The sequence below is a fragment of the Nycticebus coucang genome, chromosome 10 (genome assembly GCF_027406575.1).
Source record: "Nycticebus coucang isolate mNycCou1 chromosome 10, mNycCou1.pri, whole genome shotgun sequence".
NCBI lineage: Eukaryota > Metazoa > Chordata > Mammalia > Primates > Lorisidae > Nycticebus > Nycticebus coucang.
The window spans coordinates 20,925,804-20,950,277 of record NC_069789.1 but is presented as its reverse complement, the minus strand read 5'-3'; the positions used below and the strand labels follow the sequence as shown (position 1 = coordinate 20,950,277).

Below are 24,474 nucleotides of genomic sequence, written 5' to 3'. Positions count from 1 at the left end.
GGAAATTGTTTTGTTAATACTAGATCTATTAAATTTTACTTGAAATTCAGCATTCACTGTACAGCACTGTTACTGTTTTTTGTTTGTTTGTTTTTTTTGTAGAGACAAGAGTCTCACTGTACCGCCCTCTACCCTGGCGTCACACGGCTCACAGCAACCTCTAACTCTTGGGCTTACGCGATTCTCTTGCCTCAGCCTCCCAAGTAGCTGGGACTACAGGTGCCCGCCACAGCACCCGGCTATTTTTTTGTTGCAGTTTGGCCGGGGCTGGGTTTGAACCCGCCACCCTCGGCATATGGGGCCAGCGCCCTACTCACTGAGCCACAGGCGCCATCCTGTTACTGTCTTTTTTTTTTTTTTTTTTTGAGACAGAGTCTCAAGCTGTTGCCCTGGGTTGAGTGCTGTGGTGTCATATAGCTCACAGCAACCTCCTCCAACTCAGACTTAAGAAGTCCTCTTGCCTCAGTTTTTCTATTTTTAGTAGAGACGGGGGTCTCCCGTTTTGCTTAGGCTGGTTTCAAACTCATGAATACTTTTTTTCCTTAACCTAGAATAAATTAGACAAGGAAAAAGACAAAGTTGAAAAATATTCTCCCCAAAACTGTAAACTTCGGCACTTGTCAAAACCACCATTTCAGACAGGTGAAGCTATCCACCCGCCTCAGCCTCCCAGAGTGCTAGGATTACAGGTGTGAGCCACCGCCCCAGCCACTGTTATTTTTTTATTCCTTCTTTCTGTACCATCCTTTCTGTTGGCATATCCAGCATAATTTGGTTTATACACATCAAATTATAAAACTATACTGACAATGTTTTATAAAAAAAACCCAATTTTGCTTACGTTGATTTACAACTATTCTGATCTTTTATGATGATATTATTGCTTACTATTTAAGGCAGAATGAAGTAAGTATCAGATAATAAAAGCAATGAAGACTGGGGTGGTGGTGGTTTATTTTAAATCTTACTGGCAGGGAAGGGGGCCTATCTGATCTATGAAATGAATTAAAAGAATGTATTGGCTCAGTGCCTGTAGCACAGTGATTATGGCACCAGCCACATACACTGAGGCTGGCAGGTTCAAACCCAGCCCAGCCCAGCTAAAACAACAATGACAAATGCAATAAAAATAGCTGGGCACTGTGGCGGGCATCTGTAATCCCAGCTACTTGGGAGGCTGAGGCAAGAGAATTGCTTAAGCCCAAGAGTTTGAGGTTGCTGTGAGCTGTGAAGCACGGCACGCTACCAAGGGTGACGTAGTGGGACTCTGTCTCAAAAGAAAAGAATGTGTACTCTGGCACAGAGGCTCACACCTGTAATACAGAGGTTTGGAAGGCTGAGGTGGGAGGATCACTTTGAGGCTAGGAATTCAAGACCAGCCTGAGCCATATAGCGAGACCTTTTCTCTACAGAAAATAGAAAAATTAGCTAAGTATGGTAGTGCCTGCCTGGGATACTCTGATTTTAGTGGACCAATTTTTTATGAGCTTCTTGAGAACAGCTGCAAGAGAAGAAAGGTAAATTTTTAGAGACTGTTTATCTCTATTTGTAGTTTGGCTGGTTTGGAAGTTTTTCCTTCAACGATTTATTGGCACTTTTTTTTTTTTTTTTTTGCTTCCAGTGTTGCTTCTGTGAAATCCAGAGCACTTCTCATTCCTGATTCTTTATATGTGGCTCATTTTATTTTTTGTCTTTTGCTTTTCCCTCTCTCTGGAATGTAATAATTTTTTGTTTTTAATGTCTTAAAATTTCATGGTGATAAGCCTGAGTGACATAGTGGGGCCCTGTCTCTACAAAATAAATTAGATGGCATGATGGGACATACGAGTCCCAGCTACTCAGGCAGAGGCAAAACCTGAGCCCAAGAGTTTAAATTTGCAGTCAGCTATGATGATGCCATTGCACTCTAGCCCCAATGATAGAGCAAGTCACTCTCTCAAAGAAAAAAAAATTCACCATGAGGTATACCTTATAAGGATGTATTTTCACCCCCTGTGCCCTTGCTGGGCTGTTTTATTCTAGGAATTTGTGTCTTTCTGTTCCAGGCAGTTTTCTCTAATGACTTTGTGGATTATTTTCTCCCCTGCATTTCACTTTTTTTTTTTTTTTTTTTTTGAGACGGAGTCTCAAGTTGTCACCCTGGGTAGGGTGCCATGGTGACTTCATAGCTGACAGCAACCTCTAACTCTTGGCCTCAAGTGATCCTCTTGCCTCAGTTTTTTATATTTTTTAGTAGAAATGGAGTCTCGCTCTGGTTCAGGCTGGTCTCGAACCTGTGAGCTCAAGCAATCCACCTGGCTAGTCCTCCCAGAGTGCTAGGATTATAGGTGTGAGCCACCACACCCACCACACCATTTTCTTTTTTTGCCTAGTTATTATTTTGATATTATATCATATTCTCTGATACGCTTATTGGTTTTTGCTTTGTATGTATTCTTTTGTCTTTTTCCTTTTAATTTTTTTGAAATTTCTTTATCTTCCAATCCTCTTACTGACTGCTGTAATGTTTAAGTTTTCTTTTTCGTTTTTTTTTTTTTTTTTTGTAACAGTCTCATTATGTCACGCTGGGTAGAGTGCCATGGCGTCACAATTCACAGCAACCTCCAACTCTTGAGCTTAAGCGATTCTTTTGCCTGAGCCTCTCAAGTAGCTGGGCCTACAGGCGCCCGCCACAACACCTGGCTATTTTTTTATTGCAGTTGTTTAGCTGGCCTGGGCTGGGTTCGAACCCACCACCCTCGGGGTATGTGGCTGGCACCATAACCACTGTGCTATGGATGCCGAGTCAGTGTTTAATTTTTCAATTAATGTTTCTAATCTCTTGAATTGGTACAGTTTTTTTTTTTTTTTTTTTTAAGAAGCTGGATTGGTCTGGGCGAGGTGGCTCATGCCTGTAATCCTAGCACTCTGGGAGGCTGAGGCGGGTGGATTGCTTGAGCTTAGGAGTTTGAGACCAGTCTGAGCAAGAACAAGACTCCCTCTCTACTGAAAAGAGAAAAACTAGCCGAGTATGGTGGTGGGTATCTATAGTCCCAGCTATTTGGGAGGCTGAGGCAAGAGGAACTCTTGTAAGGCTAAGAATTTGAGGTTGCTGTGAGCCGTGATGCCGTGCCACTCTACCCAGGGCAACAGAGTGAGACTCTGTCTCAGAAAAAAAGAGGCAGGAGTATACTCTGTCACCCAGGCTGTGAGAGTGCAGTGGTGCAATCATAGTACACAATAGCCGCCAATTCCTGGATCAAGTGATCGTCTGCCTCAGCCTCCAAGTAGTGATACATACAGGCACCTACTGCCATGTCTGGCTAATGTATTTAGCCATAAATGGGGCCTTGCTTTATTGTCTAGGCTGTTCTCAAAGTCCTGGCCTCAAGTGATTGTCCCTCCTTGGCCTTCCAAAGTGTTGGGATTATAGGCATGGGCTACTACGCCTCATCTAAACTGCTTTGGTTTTTTTAAAATTTATTTATTTGGGGGCGGCGCCTGTGGCTCAAGGGGTAGGGTGCCAGTCCCATATGCCAGAGGTGGCAGGTTCAGACCCAGCCCCGGCCAAAAAAAATAAAAAAAAGTAAAAAAAAAAAAAAAAAAATTTATTTATTTGGTTGGGTTTTTTTGAGACAGAGCCTTGCTTTGTCACAGTGGGTAGACCGTGGTGTCATAGCTCACAGCAACCTCAAACTCTTCGGCTCAAACAATTTTCGTGCCTCAGTCTCCTGTAGCTGGGACTACAGATGCCTACCACAATGCCTGCGTTTAGCTCAGGCTGGTCTCAAACTCCTGACCTCAAGCAATCCACCCGCCTTGGCTTCCCTAAGTGCTAAGATTATAGGCACGAGCCACCGTGCCTGGCCAATAAATGTTTCCTTTTTTTCTTTTCTTTCTTTCTTTCTTTTTTTTGAGACAGAGTCTCACTTTGTTGCCCTCAATAGAGTGCTGTGGTGTCACAGCTCATAGCAACCTCAAACTCTTGGGCGTAAGTGATTCTTCTGCCTCAGCCTCCCAAGTAGCTGGGACTGCAGGTGCCCACCACAGTGCCTGGCTATTTTTTGGTTATAGTTGTCATTGGTGTTTGGCAGGCCTGGGCTGAATTTGAACCCACCAGCTCCAATGTATGTAGCTGGTGCCCTAGCCACTGAACTATAGGTAGCAAGCCAATAAATATTTTGTTAAAACATAGTAATGTTATATGCCTGTAGTCCCAGCTGCTCAGGAGGCTGAGGTGGGAGGATGGTTTGAAGCCATCAAAGTCAACATAGTGATACCCATCTCAAAAAAACAAACAAAAAATAAAACATCATAATAAAAACTATTATTTTCTATTTTTTATTGTTTATTTAAATAACCACTAAGAAATTCTGTAATTATTTTCATTTAAGTTATTTTTTAATTATGCATGTTCTTTTTTTTTTTTTTTTTTTTTTTTTAGACAGAGCCTCAAGCTGTCGCCCTAGGTAGAGTGCTATGGCATCACAGCTCACAGCAACTTCCAACTCCGGGGCTCAAGTGATTCTCCTGCCTCCACCACCCAAGTTGCTGGGACTACAGGCACCCTGCTATTTTTTTGGTTGCAGCCATCATTGTTGTTTGGCGAGCCCCCAGCTGGATTCAAACCCACCAGTTCAGGTCTATGTGGCTGGCGCTTTAGCCACTTGAGCCACAGGCACTGAGCCAATTTTGCATTTTCTTTAAAATACCCAGGGTATTCGGCTCAATGCCTGTAGCACAGTAGTTACTGTGCCGGCCACATACACCGAGGCTGGCGTATTTGAACCTGGCCTGGGCTAGCTAAATAGCAATGACAGCCTCAACAAAAAATAGCCAGGCCCTGTGGCAGGTGCCTATAGTCCCAGCTAGTTGGGAGGCTGAGGCAAGAGAATCGCTTGAGCCTAAGAGTTTGAGGTTGCTGTGAGCTGTGATGCCATAGCACTCTACTGAGGGTGACATAGTGAGACTCTTGTCTCCAAAAAAAAAAAAAAAATACCCTGGTAATACGTTGTTACAAAATCTTTGAATAATCACTATTATATTGAAAAATGAAAGCCACAGTTTTATGAGAATTCAAGCTTTGGAGGTATTACAATCTGGAGCTACATTCTCTCTCTATTTTTTACTCAGATAAATTTGGAGAAGTTTTTTTTATAATCAGCTTTATTGAAGTAAATTTGCATAAAATAAATTTTGCCACTTTTATGTTGACAGTTTTCTGAGTTTTGGCGTTAAGTATGTGGTATAGCTGCCACTGTTATCATGATAATAGAACATTTCCATCATTGGTGAATGTCTTAACCTTTACGAAACTCACTTTCTTCACCTGTAAAATGCCGTAAGAATTAGCAACCAGAGTGGCTATAAGCACAGAAGCTACGTATAAAGTGCCTTGTACATGAGAGACATACCTATTGTTCTTGTCATACTCATAATTTTTTTTTTTTTGCCTCTTATTTTTTAGCTTCTGAAAGTTCTGCTGAAGACAGTGAGCAGGAAGATGAGAGAGGTGCTCAGGACGTCGATAATAATGGCAAAGAGGAATCTAAGTTTGATCATTTGACCCACACCAGAAATGATCTTATTTCAAAAGAAGAACAGAACAGTTCATCTTTGCTAGAAGAAAACAAAGTCCACACAGATTTGGTAATAACCAAACAAGTGTCAAAATCTCCAGAAAGATTAAGAAAAGATATAGAAGGATTATCAGAAGACACTGATTATGAAGATGATGAAGTCACAAAAAAGAGAAAGGATATCAAGAAGGATACAACAGATAAATCTTCAAAGCCACAAGTGAAACGTGGTAAAAGAAGGTATTGCAACACCGAAGAGTGTTTAAAAAGCGGGTCACCCGGGAAAAAGGAAGAGAAGGCCAAGAACAGAGAGTCACTTTGCATAGAAAACAGTAGCAACAGCTCTTCCGATGACGATGAAGAAAAGTCAAAAGCAAAGGTGACACCAACTAAGAAATACAATGGTTTGGAGGAAAAAAGAAAATCTCTACGGACAACTGGTTTCTATTCTGGATTTTCAGAAGTAGCAGAAAAAAGGATCAAACTTTTAAATAACTCTGATGAAAGACTCCAGAACAGCAGGGCTAAAGATCGAAAAGATGTTTGGTCAAGTATTCAGGGACAGTGGCCTAAGAAAACACTGAAGGAACTTTTTTCAGACTCTGATACTGAGGCTGCAGCCTCCCCACCCCACCCTGCCCCAGAGGAGGGGACAGCAGAGGAGTCACTACAGACCGTAGCTGAAGAGGAAAGTTGTTCACTCAGTACAGAGCTAGAAAAACCACTGCCAGTCAGTGTTGATAGTAAACCCACTGAAGAAAAAATAGTAGAGGTCAGTGATAGAAAAGCAGAGTTTCCAAGTAGCGGCAGTAATTCAGTGCTAAATACCCCACCTACTACACCCGAATCCCCTTCATCAGTCACTGTAACAGAAGCCAGTCGGCAGCAGTCTTGTGTAACAGTGTCAGAACCACTGGCTCCAAACCAAGAAGAGGTTCGAAGTATCAAGAGTGAAACCGATAGCACAATTGAGGTGGATAGTGTTGCAGGAGAGCTCCAAGACCTCCACTCTGAAGGAAATAGCTCACCAGCAGGCTTTGATGCAAGTGTGAGCTCCAGCAGTAGTAACCAGCCAGAACCAGAACATCCTGAAAAAGGTGAGGAGGGAAAAATGTATATTAACGTATTTTAGGATTTCCCCTCTGAAAGTTTCAGTGGTTTCAGTTATCGCTTGTCATAACATGAAGTTTTTAAGTGATGTATTTGTGTGAACATGGTAAAAATGGAGATTTGAAAGGTAATTTGAATAATGAATAGTGGAATGCATTAAGAGCTTGAGAAGGCTTTACTGCCCTTTGCTTGAGCTGTCCATGATGTTTCATTATGGACCAAAACACATGCTAGAAATTGCACCCAGGCCCAAATCCAAATCTGTTTGAAAATTCATTATATACACTAGTTGACTATATGGCATGAGCAGCTTAAATATATTTCTGTAACATTGTTTTTGCAATTGTAATGTGCAGTTTCTCACAAACATTTTGATTTATTGACAGACCCCTCCACCCTTAACCAAATACTGTATGTAGGGGTTTGGAGCAACCAACTGTCCAGGCACTGCTTTCCTCAGACAACCGTGTCAAACTGATTTTCAAGCCTGACTAACTTGTGTGAGTTTGTAAAGGAATTTGATGCTTTTTTAGATGCATAGCTTCCAAATTGAAGGACCAGTGTGTATGTTAATAACCTAAAGTAATACTTTTTTGATTTTCCGTGAAGTTGTTAAAAGTGGAAATTCAAATTAGTACTTTTCCAAATTTGTGCCTTTGATGGTGCCATTGCTGTACCTCTGTCATCATCTGTCCTGTAAACCACTTTGTTCAGGGATCTTTAAATCAGCATACTGATACTTGACGTTGAAACATACTTTCCATTGTAAAGATAGAGCACTAGGGTATGTATTTTATTTAATATCATATTTTAGTGTGCTAGCTTTAGATTTTTAGCAAAGCTTAAAAGAGATGTGCTCTAGATCAGATGAGTTAATCTAAAGTTTTCTCACAAATCTTGACTTAAAACATTTCTCTTAAATAAAAAATATAGTTGCAATTAAATTGGGATGGTCTTTGGTTTTCTCACATTCACAAGTACAGCTACTATGATTGTATTTGAGTGCAATACTGTGTCGTGGAATTGAATTACCCAGATGATGAATACAGTAATCTTCAAAATGAAAGAACCCTCGAGTCTTAAATGCAACTGATAAAAACCCCATAAAATCAATACAATGAAAGAATCCTTTATCACAGAAGATTAGGTAGGCTTTTAACAATAATATTTTATTATAATTCTTAAGAGCTTGTATCCTCACCATGTTCCTCATATCTGAAGAAAGATTAAAATTGACCAAAAAGGCATTGTGCTCTCTTGTCTGTGATAGGCCAAGCCAACACTGCCCTTTTGAATCCACTCATGTCTAGATTTGAGAGCTACTCCCAAATATAGAGTAAGAGAGACCATTTGCTTTATTAAATCAAAGACATTATCCTATAGTATTTCTGGAATGTGTATCTTTTGAGAAATAAATTTTTAAGACCTCATGTTAGTAAATTTGTCTACTATGAAAATTGTCTACTATGAAATGTTAAGAGATTCCCTATTATAACAAAAGTAGAAATGTTAAGTTTTACTGTTTAGATTTTGTTTTTTTCTTCTAGTTTACCCCTATATGAAGATTTTTATTTTATTTCTTAGTATTTGACATCTTTAGAATTAAACTCTCTTGAAGAGAAACCGGAAAATTATTTTCAAGATTCTGTTTCATTGTGGTCAATATCTAAGTCACCTCTTTATATTTCACTCCAATTGTTATGTTAAAATAGCCTTATGAAAAATTACAAAGAAATAAGGTAATGTCTAACCCATTAAAAAAGAAAATTTCTATAGAGAGTTAATAGCCAGTTCTCTTTTTTGCCAAGGAAGCCATGTTTTGTATATTGAATGTTGACTTTTACTATTGGTAACAGGAGCAAGAAACTTTTTTTTTCTAGCAAATATGGCATAATTTTATCATAATATTAATTTATATAATGTGTTATAGTGTCTGACATTGGAATGGAATGGAGATAGCTTTGTTACTGTCTGGGGATAAAAGCCTATTTCTTACTAGAAAAATATAGAAACATAGCAAATGCTAAGGACCAGATGAAGAGTATAGAAAAATACTACGGTTTATAGAGTAGCAATTAATCAGTGAAGCCTGGAGCATCAGGAAAGATGTAAGACTTATTAGGCTAGTCCTTGAAGAAAAGGAAGACTTTTGTTTTGGGGATAATTTCCAAGATCATGAGACATTTCTTAGAGCTATTATGCTGACTGTATAAATGGTGTACATGTTAATCAACCAATGCCCGGGGAGCTAAGTTATTCTTGAAATAAATTGGTAAAAAAGGACCAAAAAAAAAGAGTGAATTACCACTAAAATTTATCCCCTTGATATCGTTAAATCATTTCAAATTATATTAGTATTACTGGACATATCATTAACATTCTAACCTGTTAAATCTTAATAATTTTGTTTTTATTGAAGTTTAACACATTTCAGTTTTTATTTTCAGCATATACTTATTTTGGGGTTATTAGACTCAAACTATTACTACCATTTCAGTTTATATCTAACTTTTCTAATGAGGATGTGCGTACTTTACTTTTTAAAAAATCCTAACTTTTATTATATATAAGAATTCCTTTTCCTTAATGACAGTTTATTAAAAATTTGTAGTAATTCTTGTGATGATTTATAAGTCTCATGAACATGTAGTTTCAGGGTTGTTCTGTACTTCTAAAATATGGAATTAATTTATACCTAGGGAATGTTTGATTTTATTTTGTGTTACTTAATTTCTTTCCCATCATAGCCTGTACAGGTCAGAAAAGAGTGAAAGATGCTCAGGGAGGTGGAAGTTCATCCAAAAAGCAGAAAAGAAGCCATAAAGCAGCAGTGGTAAACAACAAAAAGAAGGGAAAAGGCAGTAAGTATGAAACCTCTAATTTTCAAAATATAAAAGGAATAGCTGGTATATTTTTTCCTCATTAAAAAAAAGTATATTCAGGGCAGCGCCTGTGGCTCAGTGAATAGGGCGCCGGCCCCATATGCCGAGGGTGGCGGGTTCAAACCCAGCCCCGGCCAAACTGCAACAAAAAAATAGCCGGGCGTTGTGGCGGGCGCCTGTAGTCCCAGCTACTCCGGAGGCTGAGGCAAGAGAATCGCTTAAGCCCAGGAGTTGGAGGTTGCTGTGAGCCATGTGACGCCACAGCACTCTACCCGAGGGCAGTACAGTGAGACTCTGTCTCTACCAAAAAAAAAAAAAAAAAGTATATTCAGGATATGGGATAGTACAATACAGATTCTATGAGGCTGTTTTAAAAGAATAGTCACAGAAGATTTTTTATCCTAAGTAAATTCTAGGAGTAAGCAAGTTGGTCTTTTTCAGCGGTGGTATTGATTACTGATGAATGATCAGGTAATCTATTTTAAAAATAATGTCCAGCATAATATAAACATCACTGTCTTTGTTACCTTTATATCCCACAGTTCTTTCCACTTAATATTACTTGTATCACATAATGTGAAAATGCTTCAGTTATATGTTATTTTTGTTGCGATGAAATTGCTTAATAATTCTTCAAGGCCAAGTCAGCATAGAAGTAAAGAATCAAGATAGCTTTTCAGCTATAATTCCAACAGTGCCAGTCTATGATATCTATCTTTGGTACCCTAAAGTACGTGACCTGAGAACAGCTTAGCAAATGATACTTTTTGCGAAGTATGCTCCAACCAAAGACTTAATTTTAACAATGACTCTGCATCAGGCTACAGAGAATATATATATAATATTATATTTCTTCTGAGGGCTACACATTTTATCTCTCTTTTGTAGACAAAGTAAGAAGCAGAAAATATGTAAAGAATTTTTTTTCAGGTTCCCCACACTGACCTCCTGCTGCTCTTCCAGGAGACTCCTGCCACCTCCACTGCCTGACCTTTGCTAGCAGCCGGCTTGGCTGCACTTCAGTGCAGAAAAGGGTTATTCGGCCAGCTCCCCGAGGTTCTGCTGAGCCCATATGACTTCCAGGCGGTGAATATGGCGTCCCTGGGGCCCCGGGCGGCTGTGCTCAGCAAGGCCACGAAAGCCAGGCTGAAGCCAGCCTCTGCACAGAGTGGGGCCACGCCTTGGGTGTCTTAGCTAGGACTTGCCAGGGGGTTCGGAGCAGCAGTGGGGGAGCTGGGAGGGAATTTGTGTGAGATATGTGTAAAAGAGTGATGGAGTTTCTTTATTTCCAAAACACCACAGTAGGGGGGGAGTTGCTATTATTACCTTAACTATTTGGAATGCTAGGCTTTGAGAACCTGGCTTTTTTTTTTTTTTTTTGGTGGCTGTTATTTAATGAAGAAATCAATAAACATGTGCCAAACTATATTGGTCATCAATTATTTGGTGTAACTGATGGGATATTTAAAATTTTTTTTTCCTTACACTGTTAAGTTTTTGACTTCAAGACTTTAGGAAAAATAAATGACATTTCTGAAAAGGGCTCATCTCAACGAGTCAGTATTTCCATATAATATAGAGATATAATAGTGGATTATATCCTCCCATTTTAATTATTGAATTTGTGAGTTAACCTTTGAGAATAAGCTAGTAAAGTAATCTAAAATAATACTTTTATCTAGAAAGAGCTAATTTAGGCTCAGCACCCATAGCACAGTAGTTAACGGCGCCAGCCACATATACCAAGGGTGCTGGGTTCGAAACCGGCCTGGGACAGCTAAACAACTGCAACGAAAAAATAGCCGAGCGTTGTGGCAGGCACCTGTAGTCCCAGCTACTTGGGAGGCTGAGGCAAGAGAATCGCTTAAGCCTCATAGTTGGAGGTTGCTGTGAGCTGTGACGCCACAGCACTGTACCGAGGGTGACATGGTGAGGCTCTGTCTCAAAAAAAAAAAAGAAAGAAAGAGGTAATCTATGGAAATAGTAATCCCATTACCTGTTCACATGGTAAGCTGTGAAGGGTAATTAAAACTATTTACATTCTAGTATTGAAGTTTAATTAGCAAAATTAGATATAACATAATTATTACACAGACTTCTGAATTCTTCACAAAATAATATATTTTCTAGTGTGAAATTGATGATTTATTTTAGTCCAGATATGGTATACGAGTTATTCACGAAGAGTTTCATTATTCATGTCAAAATTGAGAGATTCTTATTGAATATGATGATCATGTGTCATTATTTGTTGCCACAGGAGTAGGAAAATGTTATGTGTGTGCAATCTAAAAGTATTAGAAGTAAGAAGTTTCTGCAGTGAGTCATTTTAAAAGATGTTATGTTCTACTTTATATGTTAAGACGATAGAATAAAAATCCATTTAAGAGGTTTTTGTATATTTGACAGTCTACCAAGTGTAATGAAAGATTAGCATGAGTGATTTAAAAATATATATATTATTATTAGCAGTTCAGGTAAGAAGAGATTTTTGTGGGATTTTTCTTTGGGGGATAGGTTCCTTTAAGAAGCTGTTGCATTTGTATGTGATTTTCTGTTCTTACAGACAGGTTGTTTTCTGTAGTAGTAAATCTAAATGATAAATTTAAAATTATCCACTAAAATCTGTGACCACATATCATTACATTTTTGTTTATTGATACTTTGTTTTTCTTTCAGCAAACAGTAGTGATAGTGAAGAACTTTCAGCTGGTGAAACTGTAACTAAGAGTCACTCGGCCAAATCAGTTTCCACTGGAGTGAAGTCTCATGGTACCAAACCTCCTGCAAGGACACAGTCTCCAGGAAAATGCGGGAAGAATGGGGACAAGGATCCGGATCTCAAGGAACCCAGCAATCGATTACCGAAAGTTTATAAGTGGAGTTTTCAGATGTGTAAGTGACATATAGGAAGTTGACAATTAAGCATAGAACTTTATCCCAATACCTCTTGATCCCAGTAGTCTGAAAAAGAACCTATCCCGAATTGAAGAGACATGTCAAACACTTGGACTGTATCAGGGGTCCTCAAACTATGGCCTACGGGCCACATGTGGCAGTGTGATTGTATTTGTTCCCGTTTTGTTTTTTTATTTCAAAATAAGATATGTGCAGTGTGCATAGGAATTTGTTCATAGTTGTTTTTTTTTTTTTAACTATAGTCCGGCCCTCCAACCGTCTGAGTGACAGTGAACTGGCCCCCTGTTTAAAAAGTTTGAGGACCTCCGCACTATAGATCTTATTTGGGTCCTGAGTTGACAAATTGTTAAAAGAAAAATTTTAAGGCAATTAAGACAAATGCCAGTACTAACTTGATAGTTCTGATACGTGATACTAGGAATTTGCTTTAAAATAATCTGGTGTTAGGGATGAGATGTGGATGAGGTACAGATTTGATAATTACTGAAGCTGGATAATGGGTGCATGGACTTCATTATGCTTCCTTCTATACTTCTGTTTATGTGAGAAATCACCATAATTTTCTTGTCCTTTCTTTTTTTTAAAGGCTCAAGTTTCTTACACAGGGAAATATCTCAAATATTCTCAGATTGAAGATTGCTTTAGAGCGTTTGAAAATTTTCTTCTAATTAAAAGTCATACACTCTCATAAAAAATAAAACAAAAAGAGGGCAGAGAGAAAAATTTATCCACAGTCCTGACACTCAAAAAATACATACAATATTGTCTTTCCTGTCTCATTTCTAAGTATGATGTTTTTAATGATACACGGTGATTCTATATATGAATGTGGATACCTTGGCATATATACTGAGTTTATGAGACCTTGAATTCTGTATGTGTTCATTCGTTCAACAGATACTTACTGTGTGCTAGGCATTGTTCCATGCTGGGAAGAAAAAAGCTTGGAAAGCAAATACTTCATAAGCTTTGGTTTTTTAGTGTATCAGCCTTGACTGCATTCTGCAACCATGCTCTATGTTCTCTTTTATATATTGAATTTCAAACATACATGTTAATGAAAGTCTTAAATTCACAGCGGACCTGGAAAATATGACAAGTGCAGAACGCATCACAATTCTTCAAGAAAAACTGCAAGAAATCAGAAAACATTATCTGTCGTTAAAATCTGAAGTAGCGTCCATTGATCGGAGGAGAAAGCGTTTAAAGAAGAAAGAGAGAGAAAGTAAGTATTTTTACCTTACCTTATTAAAACACAGAGTTTTTGACTCTGTAGTTTAACATGGGTTTACGTCTGTCTGTCTTGAGGCAAGTTCTTTAATCTGTCTTATTTTCCTCATCATTAAGTAAAAAAATAATCTTAAGGACCAGGTGCAGTGGCTCATGCCTGTAATCCTCAGGAGGCCGAGGTGGGTGGATCGCCTGAGCTCAGGAATTTGAGATTAGCCTGAGCAAGAGTGAGACCCCCTGGCTCGGCGCCCCATGGCACAGTGGTTACGGCATCAGCCACATACATTGAGTATGGCGGGTTCGAACCTAGCCCGGGCCAGCTAAAACAGCAATGGCAACTGCAACAAAAAATAGCCAGACATTGTGGCAGATGCCTGTAGTCCCAGCTGCTTGGGAGGCTGAGGCAAGAGAATTGCTGACGCCCAAGACTTTGAGGTTGCTGTGAGCTGTGATGCCACAACACTCGACCAAGGGTAAAAGGAAAAATAAAGAGTGAGACCCCTGTCTCTAAAAATAGCCAGGCCTTGTGGCAGTTACCTGTCATCCCAGCTACTTAGGAGACTGAGGCAAGAGGATCGCTTGAGCTCAAGAGTTAGAGGTTGCTGTGAGCTGTGACACCAAGGCACACTACCCATGGTAACAAAGTGAGACTCTGTCTCAAAGAAATAATAATAATAAAATTTCAAATCAATACGTTCACTTTCATGGAGTTTATAGTTTACTAGCAAAAATCCTAATAAGATAATTTCATATGGAAAAAAGCAGTGTGAAGAAAACAGATTTATGTTAAGGCAGTGACTAAATGAGTTATTGTAGATTACAGATGTTCAGGATACTTTTGTTGATACCTGAAAGACAAGAGGAAGTAAGATAAGTTAAAATCTGGGGGAAAAGAGTTGTCTTCGTTTGCCAGGGCTACTTTTACAAAATACCGAAGACCGAGTGACTTAAACAACAGAAATGTATTTTCTCTCAGTCTCCTCCGTTTGCTGTGTCCTCATATGGTCTCTGTGGGTACAGAAAGGAATCTCTGGTGTCTCTTCTTATAACTACACCAGTCCCTTCGGATTAGGGTGCCATCCATATGACATTAATTACTTCCTTACCTCCAAATACAGTCATTGGGAATAAAGGCTTCAACATAGAATTTGGAGGGGGTGATAAATTAAGTCCATAACAAGTCCTAGGCAGAGAGAACAGCTTGTGTCCTTAAGCTGGGCTTTCTCAAACTTGGCCCTGTTGATATTTGGGGCCGGATAATTCTTTGCTCTAGGGGGCTATATTGTGCATTGTAGGAATTCAGCAGCATCCCTGGCCATTACCCACTAGTGCCAGTAGCTCTCCACAGTCGTAACAACCAAAGGTGTCTCCAGACATTGCCAAATATCTGGAGGGGGCAAAATCACCCAGGTTGAGAATTCACTGCTCTAAAGTGGGAATACACCTAGTACTTTTCAGAAACAAAAAGAAAACTATTGTGGTATGAAAGTGGTAGAAATATCAGCCAGGTAAGCAGAGGCCGTTTTATGTGGGAGCCTTGTAGGCCAGAATAAGTTGTTTAGATTTTAAGTGAAATGAATAGCTGTTGGAACAAGTTTTTTATAATGTTTTGGATTTTACTGTTGTATGGCTGGTAGATTCTCGAGGGGCACTGATGTAAGCCATGTCTACTAGGGAGCTCATTGTAGAGGTTCAGGTAGGAGCTGATAGTGACTTGGACCAGGGTGTTTGCAGTAAAGCTGGAGAACAGGCGATGTTGAAATAATGGCACTTGCTGATGGATTGGACGTAGCAGATGAAGGAAAGGGAGAGATTGATGATGCCGTCTAGGCTTTTGGCTGGAAGAACTAGACACATGGATTTGGAAATGGGGCAGATGTAGTAAAGACAAGATGTGGGTTTGCTGTGTTAAGTTCTGAAATGCCCATCACATATCCGAGTGGCAATATCAGGTAGAAGGGGGGAGATGCAGGTTGATGGCTCAGGAGAAGTCAGGACTAAGGATAGAATTTTAAAGTCAGTGGCTTATCTTTGTTCAGCGGGTATTGCAAGTAGGTTTGAAAGTCCCGATACCTGAGTAGATCACTTGGGAAAGAAATGTGGATTGAAAAGAAAGATAAAGCTGAGGCAAGCCAGCTTTTAGAAGTAGAGCTGAAGAGAAGACTGAACTAGTAAGGCTTAAGAAGGAGTAGCCCAGAATGAAGAGGAAAGAGGAAAACCAGGAGAGGATGGACCAGGAAAATAAGTGAGCAGCCAGGGAGCAAGCAGCTATGTGAAATGCAGGAATCCTTGTTTTGACCTTTCAAGAGCATCTTCAGTGAGTTGTGGGAATAGAATCTGAGTTGAAGCTGGTGGGCGGGTGTGGAGGAAGAGTAGAAGCCTAGAACCCAGGGAGATCTTGAGTTTTACTATGAAGTGGGCCAGAACAACAGAACAATACAGGTGGGAGGAGAGAAAAGTCACATATTGTAGGGTTGTGACTTGGCCTTCCCACCCCTCATCTTTTGTCTTTGTTACTATCCTCTGAAACACTTTCATTTCCTTTTTTTTTTTTTTTTTTTTTTTTTTTGAGATAGTCTCACTTGGTCACCCTTGATAGAGTGCTGTGGTGTCTTAGCTCACAGCAACCTCAAACTCTTGGGTTCAAGAGGTCTTGCCTCGGTCTCCCAAGTAGCTGGGACTACAGACGCCTGCCACAACACCCCGCTATTTTGTAGAGACGAGGTCTCGCTCTGGCTCAGGCTGGTCTTGAACCTGTGAGCTCAGGTAATCCACCCATCTCTGCCTCCCAAGTGCTGGGATTACAGGCATGAGCCACCGCACCTGGACTTGTCCAGGCTTTTTGATTTGGGTGAAAGAAGGTCTAAGTTGTAGAGTATTTGAAATCAAATTAAATGTTAATATGCAGAAAGTATATACAGAAACACTCTGTCAAAGGAAGAGGATGTGGGCTTTACGTGTTTGATACTAGGTACCATTTTAAAACAGAAACTATTGTGTTGATCAGTGTGTCAGTTATGATCACTTTTGTTAGAGTTCTTCACTCCTCAGTAACCAAAAACTTTTTATATAGGATTTTCTATATAACAACACATCTATTCAGAAACTCCTTCAAAACAGTGTTTTGTAGATATGGTCACCACAAATTCTCTATAATGAATGATTCTGCTAAACAGATGATTTCTCTGGGCAGGTAGCATTAAAAGTTAGTTCCTAAAGAATATTAAAAAGTCAGTAGCTAGGTGCAGTGGCTTAAACCTGTAATCCCAACACTTTGGGAGACTGGGCCAGGAGGATTGTTTCAGGCCAGGAGTTTAAAACTAGCCTGGGCAATGTAACAAGACTATCCCTGCAAAAAATAAAAAAATTAGTTGGACATGGTAGACTGCCCCTTTAATCCCAGCTACATGGGAGACTGAAACAGGAGGATCACTTGTGCCCAGGAGGTCAGTGTTGCAGGGAGCTATGATTGCACCATTGAGATCTAGCCTAGGCAACAGAGTGAGAGGCTATCTCAGTATAACAACAAAATGGAGTAGGGCTCATCCTGGTTACCAAGGAAATATAAATTAATAGAACTAAAACCAATGCTAGGAAAACTACAGTGAAATTCATATCTTTCAGAATTGTTGGGGCAGCGCCTGTGGCTCAAGGAGTAGGGCACCGGTCCCATATGCCAGAGGTGGTGGGTTCAAACCCAGCCCTGGCCAAAAAAAAAAAAAAAAAAAAAAAAAAACAAAGTAGGGTGGCGCCTATGGCTCAGTCGGTAAGGCGCCAGCCCCATATACCGAGGGTGGTGGGTTCAAACCCGGCCCTGGCCAAACCGCAACCAAAAAATAGCCGGGCATTGTGGTGGGTGCCTGTAGTCCCAGCTACTTGGGAGGCTGAGGCAAGAGAATCACCTTAAGCCCAGGAGTTGGAGGTTGCTGTGAGCTGTGTGAGGCCACGGCACTCTAACGAGGGCCATAAAGTGAGACTCTGTCTCTACAAAAAAAAAAAAAAAAAAAAAAGAATTGTTGGGAGCATTGGCACAGTTACCTTGGAAAGCATTTTGGCTATGTGTTTGGAGAACTAGGTAATTCTTGTTCTGAATAGATCTGAAGGAAAAATAGATAGCCACAAAGAAGTTTTTTTTTTTTTTTTTTTTTGTAGAGACAGAGTTTCACTTTATTGCCCTCAGTAGAGTGCCGTGGCATCACACAGCTCACAGCAACCTCCAACTCCTGGGCTTGGGTGATTCTCCTGCCTCAGCCTCCCGAGTAACTGGGACTACAGGCGCCTGCCACAACGCCCAGCTATTTTTTTGTTGCAGTTTGGCCGGGGCTGGGTTTGAACCCGCCACCCTCGGCATATGGGGCTGGCGCCCTGCTCACTGAGCCACAGGCGCCACCCCACAAAGAAGTTTTTTACACTAATACTTATTATAACAGTAGAAATTGTTGAATTGTGTGATTTTGTATGATTAAGTTGATGAAAAATAGACATTTAAAATTGTATTTGTAATGCACAAAAGATTTATTACATTATTATTGATAACAGCAAAAGACTAGGAGTTAAGTTATGGTTTATAAATATAGTTGAATACTAAACTTGGAAAAGAGAAAATTGTTATGTACTAATATGGAAAACTCTCTTAAAATATATTAACTCAGCTCGGCACCTGTTGCTCAGTGGCTAGGGTGTCAGCCATATACACCAAAGCTGGTGGGTTTAAATCTAGCCCAAGCCTGCCAAACAACAATGACAACTACAACCAAAAAAATATACCCAGGCGTTACGGCGGGTCCCTGTAGTCCCAGATACTCGGGAGGCTGAGGCAAGAGAATCACTTAAGCCCAAGAGTTTGAGGTTGCTGTGAACTGTGACTTCAAGGCACTCTACCAAGGGCTACATAGTGACACTCTGTCTCCAAAAAACAAAACAAACAACAAAAAATATATATATATACATACACACACACACATATATGGAGTGTGTGTGTATGTATATATATATATACTCAAAAAAATCAAATCAGTACTACGCTATACTTCTACTTGTTTGAAACTATGATATCATCATACTTTAAATTTGCATATCACATCTAGATTCTAGAGATAAAATTCTGCTAGAACAGAAGTTTCAAAACATTTTTTGTAAAGAGACAAAATGTTTACGACTGTGGGCTTATTTGGTCTCTGTATAAACTATTCAACTCTTCTGTGGTAGGTGTGAAATATTCCATAGGCAATATGTAAACAAATGGACCTGGCTGTATAGTGAATTTTCTTTACAAAAACAGGTGAACCATACATTTGGCACTAGGACAGTAATTTGCCAGCCTGTTATCTAGAGTTGTAAAGAATACAAAGCAACTAGTAACAGTGGGGAGGAAAGTTGGGGAATTAAGAGTGTCCTGGATGAGAGGGAGATTTACTTTTCCACCTTACACACCTGTACCAAATGAATTTTTTAATCTGTGCCATGTGTTCTTTAAAAAATACTCTGTTGAACACCGTAACAATGAGAATTTTTCTGAGGAAAATAATGGGACATTTGCTTTATGAACTTAGTGGAGGAGAATGCAGTGGGTCAGCTGTGAACTCTTTCGTTCTAACTTATCCTCATTACTTTTAAATGTATAAGAAAACTCTAAAAAGGAAGGAATCAGGAGAGGGAAGAAGATTTTTGGATGGATTACAGAATTTTCCCATGTGATTCAAGGTTCTCGATGGCATTTGTTTCAAGAAGTATATTCTGTGTTTCAGTTCCAAGTCTTACACACTGGAGGCTCCTGGCCCGCTGTGTCCCTGTTCATTTCTTCTGTGTTGGGCACTGTCTAGCTCCTTCAGCCACACTCATTCTTCCTTTTTTTACATCACTGTACTGTGAAAAGTGACTGTTTTTGTTGTAAGCTAAATGACTTTGAGGAATACAATAGAATTTTAGTTCAGAGGACTCACGGTTTTTTTTCTGTTGGTAGATACACTTTTTATTAAGCTCTGGTTTTGTCTCCCTTTTCCTTAGGTGCTGCTACTTCCTCATCCTCTTCTTCGCCTTCATCCAGTTCCATAACAGCTGCTGTTATGTTAACTTTAGCTGAACCATCAATGTCCAGTACATCACAGAATGGAATGTCAGTTGAGTGCAGGTGACAGCAGGACTTGCTAAAGCACTTTGCACTTAATGGCTGTTGAGGGCCACGTCTTTTTTATACTGCATAGTGGCACAAAAAAAATCAGACAAGCACTATTTTATATTTAAAAATTGTTTCTTGACAAGCTGACTTGGCACTTAAGTGCACTTTTTTTATGAAGAAAAAGTACAATGAACTGCTTTTCCTCAAGCAATAATTGTTTCCAACTTGTCCGGGAAATGTGTGTCTGGTAACTTGAAGGCCTTCCACTGTGGCCACTGGAGGCTTTTCACTGCCTGTAGAGACGATACAGTAAGCATAGTTAGGAGGTGGGCCAGAACATGTTAAGATAACTTACTGTATATGTATTCCCTTGTATTTTGTTAAAGCTGGAACATTTGATATTTTTCCATTTATTTATGAAAAAATATGAACCTATTTTCATTTGTACAAGCTAATTGTTTTTTAAAGCAAGTCACCTTAGGGTGTCTTTAATTGTATAAGTCAAGCACATATAATAAATTCAAAACCTGCAGTTAACAGGATATTAGACATCAATCCTGATAACCAAATATTAAAGATTCTTTAAAAAAGACTGAAAATGTTTACAGGTTGAATTAGGCTAAAAGGTCTTGCAGTGGCTTTTCATGCCCCTTCAAATTGGAATGGAACTACTGTACTTTGCCATTTTTCTATAAATCAGTATTTTTTTTTAATTTTGATATAATACATTGTGTGAAAAAAGAAAATGGCTAATAAACTGTATTAAATCTTAAACAATGTATAAAGATTGTACTTAGCCAGTTCAAAGTGTATATTTATTCATAATGAATTATAACAGTTATATTTTTGTGTTTTTCTTGTAAATGTTTCTTTTCCCTTAAAGACAGATAATTCATTTGTATTGCTTATTTTATATGAGCTACAATAAAAGGACTTCAGGAATAAGTATTAGCATGGTTCAAGATTGCTGATATGAACTCTCTCAAAAGGATGGCTGTTATTTTAAATATAAATAGCTAATTGGGTGGTAGGCCTATAAAATTAAATGCCTTGTATAAAATCCAAAATGAATACAAAATTGTTTTCACTTGTATTGACTTTATGTTTACGTTGTATGATTCCAATCTCTGTTCTGTTTGGCACTTGTATTTAATTCTTCACCTTTGTAAGACATTTGTATATTGCGGATGTGTTCATTCAAGCTATTTAATACCTGGCACTGTTAATACACAGTACTTTACTGTACAGACTGTTTTACTGTTTTAATTGTAGTTCTGTGTACTTTTTTTGGATGGGGCTGGCATGTTTTGTTTTCTGACAATACGACATGTGAGAATTTCAAAGCGTTTTGTTGTAGATGCTAACGTGTCAGAATCCTTTACATTCAACTTTTCTAAGAAAAGCATTTTCAGTCTTGTAGTGTGTGCTTACAGTAACTAATTTTGTTGAAAATGGTTTCAAGTTACTCAAATTTGTACAGGACTGTAAAGATTTGTTGACAGCAAAATGTTGAAGAAAAGCTTATAGAATAAAAGCTATAAAGTATATATTAGGATCTGCAAACAGTGAAGAATTATGTAATATATTGTACAAATGTAAGCAAAGGCTCTGAAATAAAATGCCATAGTTTGTGAATCCTTGATTTTGTTTCTAAAATATTTAAGTAATTTTATTTCTATGGGTGATACTGACTGGAACATGTATACCCAGTATCCATTATCACAAGGGATTAACATAACAAAAGGGATTCCAATTATAAAAATTTAAAGTCCATTAATCAGATAAGAGATTTGTTAGGCATTCTTTTATCTTTGCATAAACTATTTTGCTTGAGTCAGAATATAAATATTATTCTTAGGACTTGGAGGTTCCAAGAAAATCAAAAAATTTTAAACACTTGAAACCATTACCATCAGCTTTCTTTCCTTTTAATGTTATTGGGCCCTTGCTGGTCTCTTATCATTTAGTACACTCTACTCTGTTGCAAGTCGGAATCAGCCAGGTATTGTTAAAACAATGGTCAACAGTCTTAGACCACAACCCCAACGAGACTATTTAATTGGTCTGGGGTGATACTTGATGTTGATCTTTAACTACTGGGTGCACAGGGTGGCACCTGTGGCTTAAAGGAGTAGGGCGCTGGCCCCATATACCAGAGGTGGCGGGTTCAAACCTAGCCCTAACCAAAAACTGCAAAAAAAAAAAAAAAAAAAAAAACTATTGGGTGCTCAGAAACAAGAGAATCTCTTTGGTTGAGGTTTGCAGTGATCACAACTATTAGGATACAGGGGAGGCGTGCTACTGTTTGTTCATTATCATAAAAATGCAATACTTATGGGTACAGAAATATGGGTCCTTTTTCATGATTTTTGTAAAGCTTTCTGTTTGTATTTGCAAAATAATGCCTACAGGTGAAGCAAAGGAACATCTTCTTTGAAGGCCTATAGGCATTGTTTGCAGTCAAAATGTTAAAGATCTCAACTAACCTTAATTATTGATAAACCATGCTTTACCCCAAAGTTTTAAAATTAATAATGTAGGTTTTGGGCCCTGTGTAGTAGACTTTCCACTAAAGAAAATCCTTTCTTTAGAGCAAAGGAAGAAACTTCTTAGAGGTTTAAAAAGTTCAAGTATGTATTTTTAAAGCATCTTTGGGATTACTATTTATTCCATAGAAATTAGCTTTAACTTTTAAGGGATGAGTTTTCATATCTGGAGAACAGTGCTTCCCCAAAATGAGTTCCTAGAATACAGGTCCCTGGAAATGCTCTGGGAATTTGTTTTCAAATATATTTTGAAAACGCTCTCCATAGCACATTTCATTCTTACAGACTCATAGTGTTAGCATATTAAAAACTTAGAGAAAGCCTGTGAGGAGGAGACATCCGGCTAAATGCAGTGACACACAGGCTAGAGTGGAGAGGAAGAGTCATAAAGGCCAGATAGGAAGGATGAGTTTGCAGTCTTCCAGCTACACAGTGATTCTTGGAATAATGTTAGGAGTGCAGAAGAACAGGATTGATTGGGAAACAATGAGGAAAAAAGAACAGAATTTCTCCATTGGACTGTACAGGACAAAGGCATGAGTTGCATCTCATGCGTGCATGGACATAGGTTTTTGTTATCTTTGTGAGATACCAGGGGATCAATATTATGGGAAATCAAAGTAAGGGGCTTAGTAATCAATGCCTAGTGCCAAACATTTAATGCTGTCAGTTTTTCATAACCTTATCTGATGGGGGATATAAGAGGTCATGTATGGTCCCAGTGAACTTTTGTTAAGAGCTTTCAAAAAGCAAGGCTATTCCCAAAAGATTGTAAGTCATTCTGTTTTACCCAAATTATTCAATAATTTAATAATCTTAATGTTACCCAGATGTCAATTTAACAAGTATTCTCTAGCCTTGGCTCCTCTGGCTCAAGCGGCTAAGGCGCCAGCCACATACACCTGAGCTGGCGAGTCGAATCCAGCCCGCCCGCCAAACAACGACGGCTGCAACCAAAAAATTGCTGGGCGTTGTGGCAGGCACCTGTAGTCCCAGCTACTTGGGAAGCGGAGACAGGAACCTCGCTTGAGCCCAGGAGTTTGAGGTTGCTGTGAGCTATGATTTTACAGCACTCTACCCAGGGCAATAGCTTGAGGCTCTGTCTCAAAAAAAAAAAAAAAAAGTATTCTCTAAGCACAGTGTATAGGGATACATCATACAGGATAAGACATAGCTTTATGTCTTGCCTTTGCATCTAAAGAGACTGTAAATAACACAAAAAAAGATTATAGTTACGATGGGGGCTTAGAAAATGATTATGTCCTTATAGTAAATAGCAGAGAAATTTTCATTTTTAAGACATTACCTATACTGGGCCTAAAGGATGGGTACTAGTCTGCAGCAGAGGAAAGAGGAGAGAAACTATTGGGGGAGGAATACAAGAGCAGAGGTGGTGAAGAAAAGCTGGTTGAAAAGGGTTTGGAAAGTGATGACTTTGGGAGGGCAGGCAAGCAAGACCAGCATAGAGAAGTTTTGAATGGGCTCGTTGCCTGTAGTTCAGCAGTTAGGGTGCCAGCCACGTACACCAGAGTTGGTGAGTTCAAATCCAGCACGGGCCTGCTAAACAATGACAACTATAAAAAAAAAATAATAATAATTGGGACTTTCTAGCAGGCGCCTGTAGTCCCAGCTACTTGGGAGGTTGAGGCAAGAGAATCGTTTAAGCCCAAGAGTTGGAGGTTGCTGTGAGCTGTGATGCCACAGCATTCAACCCAGGGCAACAGCTTGAGACTTTTGTCTCAAAAAAAAAGTTTTGAATGTCAAGCATTGACTTTTCCTGGCAGAGTAGCAGAGCAGCATTAAAATCTTTCCAACTGTATATCCATGTGATTAGTAAAAGCTGTGGTCTCCAACTATCTGCTCTTAACTTCATTCTGAATGTCAAATTTCAGAAAAGACGTAAGAGTTAAAAACTCCTGCACGCTCTTCATTCCGACTGACATTGGAAATCCTTCCTTCCTTACCCCGGCAGGCAGCCTCATTTCCGGCCGGCTAGGCCCCCTCCTTCCTCTTAAAGCTATTCAAGTTTTCTATGCTTTTTACATCCCGCACCCAGCCTGGTTGATTCCTTTTCTGTTTTTCTAAGCCCGCACTATCCAGAGCATTTTTTA

At 39.2% G+C, this 24,474-nt stretch overlaps 1 protein-coding gene across 5 annotated transcripts in view; it reads left to right on the top strand.

The window, feature by feature from the left end:
* ARID4B (AT-rich interaction domain 4B) overlaps positions 1–21,452 on the top strand; it is a 166,160-nt gene extending 144,708 nt beyond the window's left edge. For 3 of the 5 annotated variants that reach the window (XM_053605847.1, XM_053605848.1, XM_053605849.1), the window contains 5 exons: positions 5,447–6,655; positions 9,416–9,529; positions 12,230–12,445; positions 13,548–13,694; positions 19,706–21,452. In XM_053605847.1, the coding sequence (XP_053461822.1) occupies positions 5,447–6,655; positions 9,416–9,529; positions 12,230–12,445; positions 13,548–13,694; positions 19,706–19,833 (1,814 nt within the window). In that variant the 3' untranslated portion in view covers positions 19,834–21,452. The other 2 variants (XM_053605850.1, XM_053605851.1) reach the window with 2 other exon arrangements.
* The last annotated feature ends 3,022 nt before the right edge of the window (positions 21,453–24,474 follow it).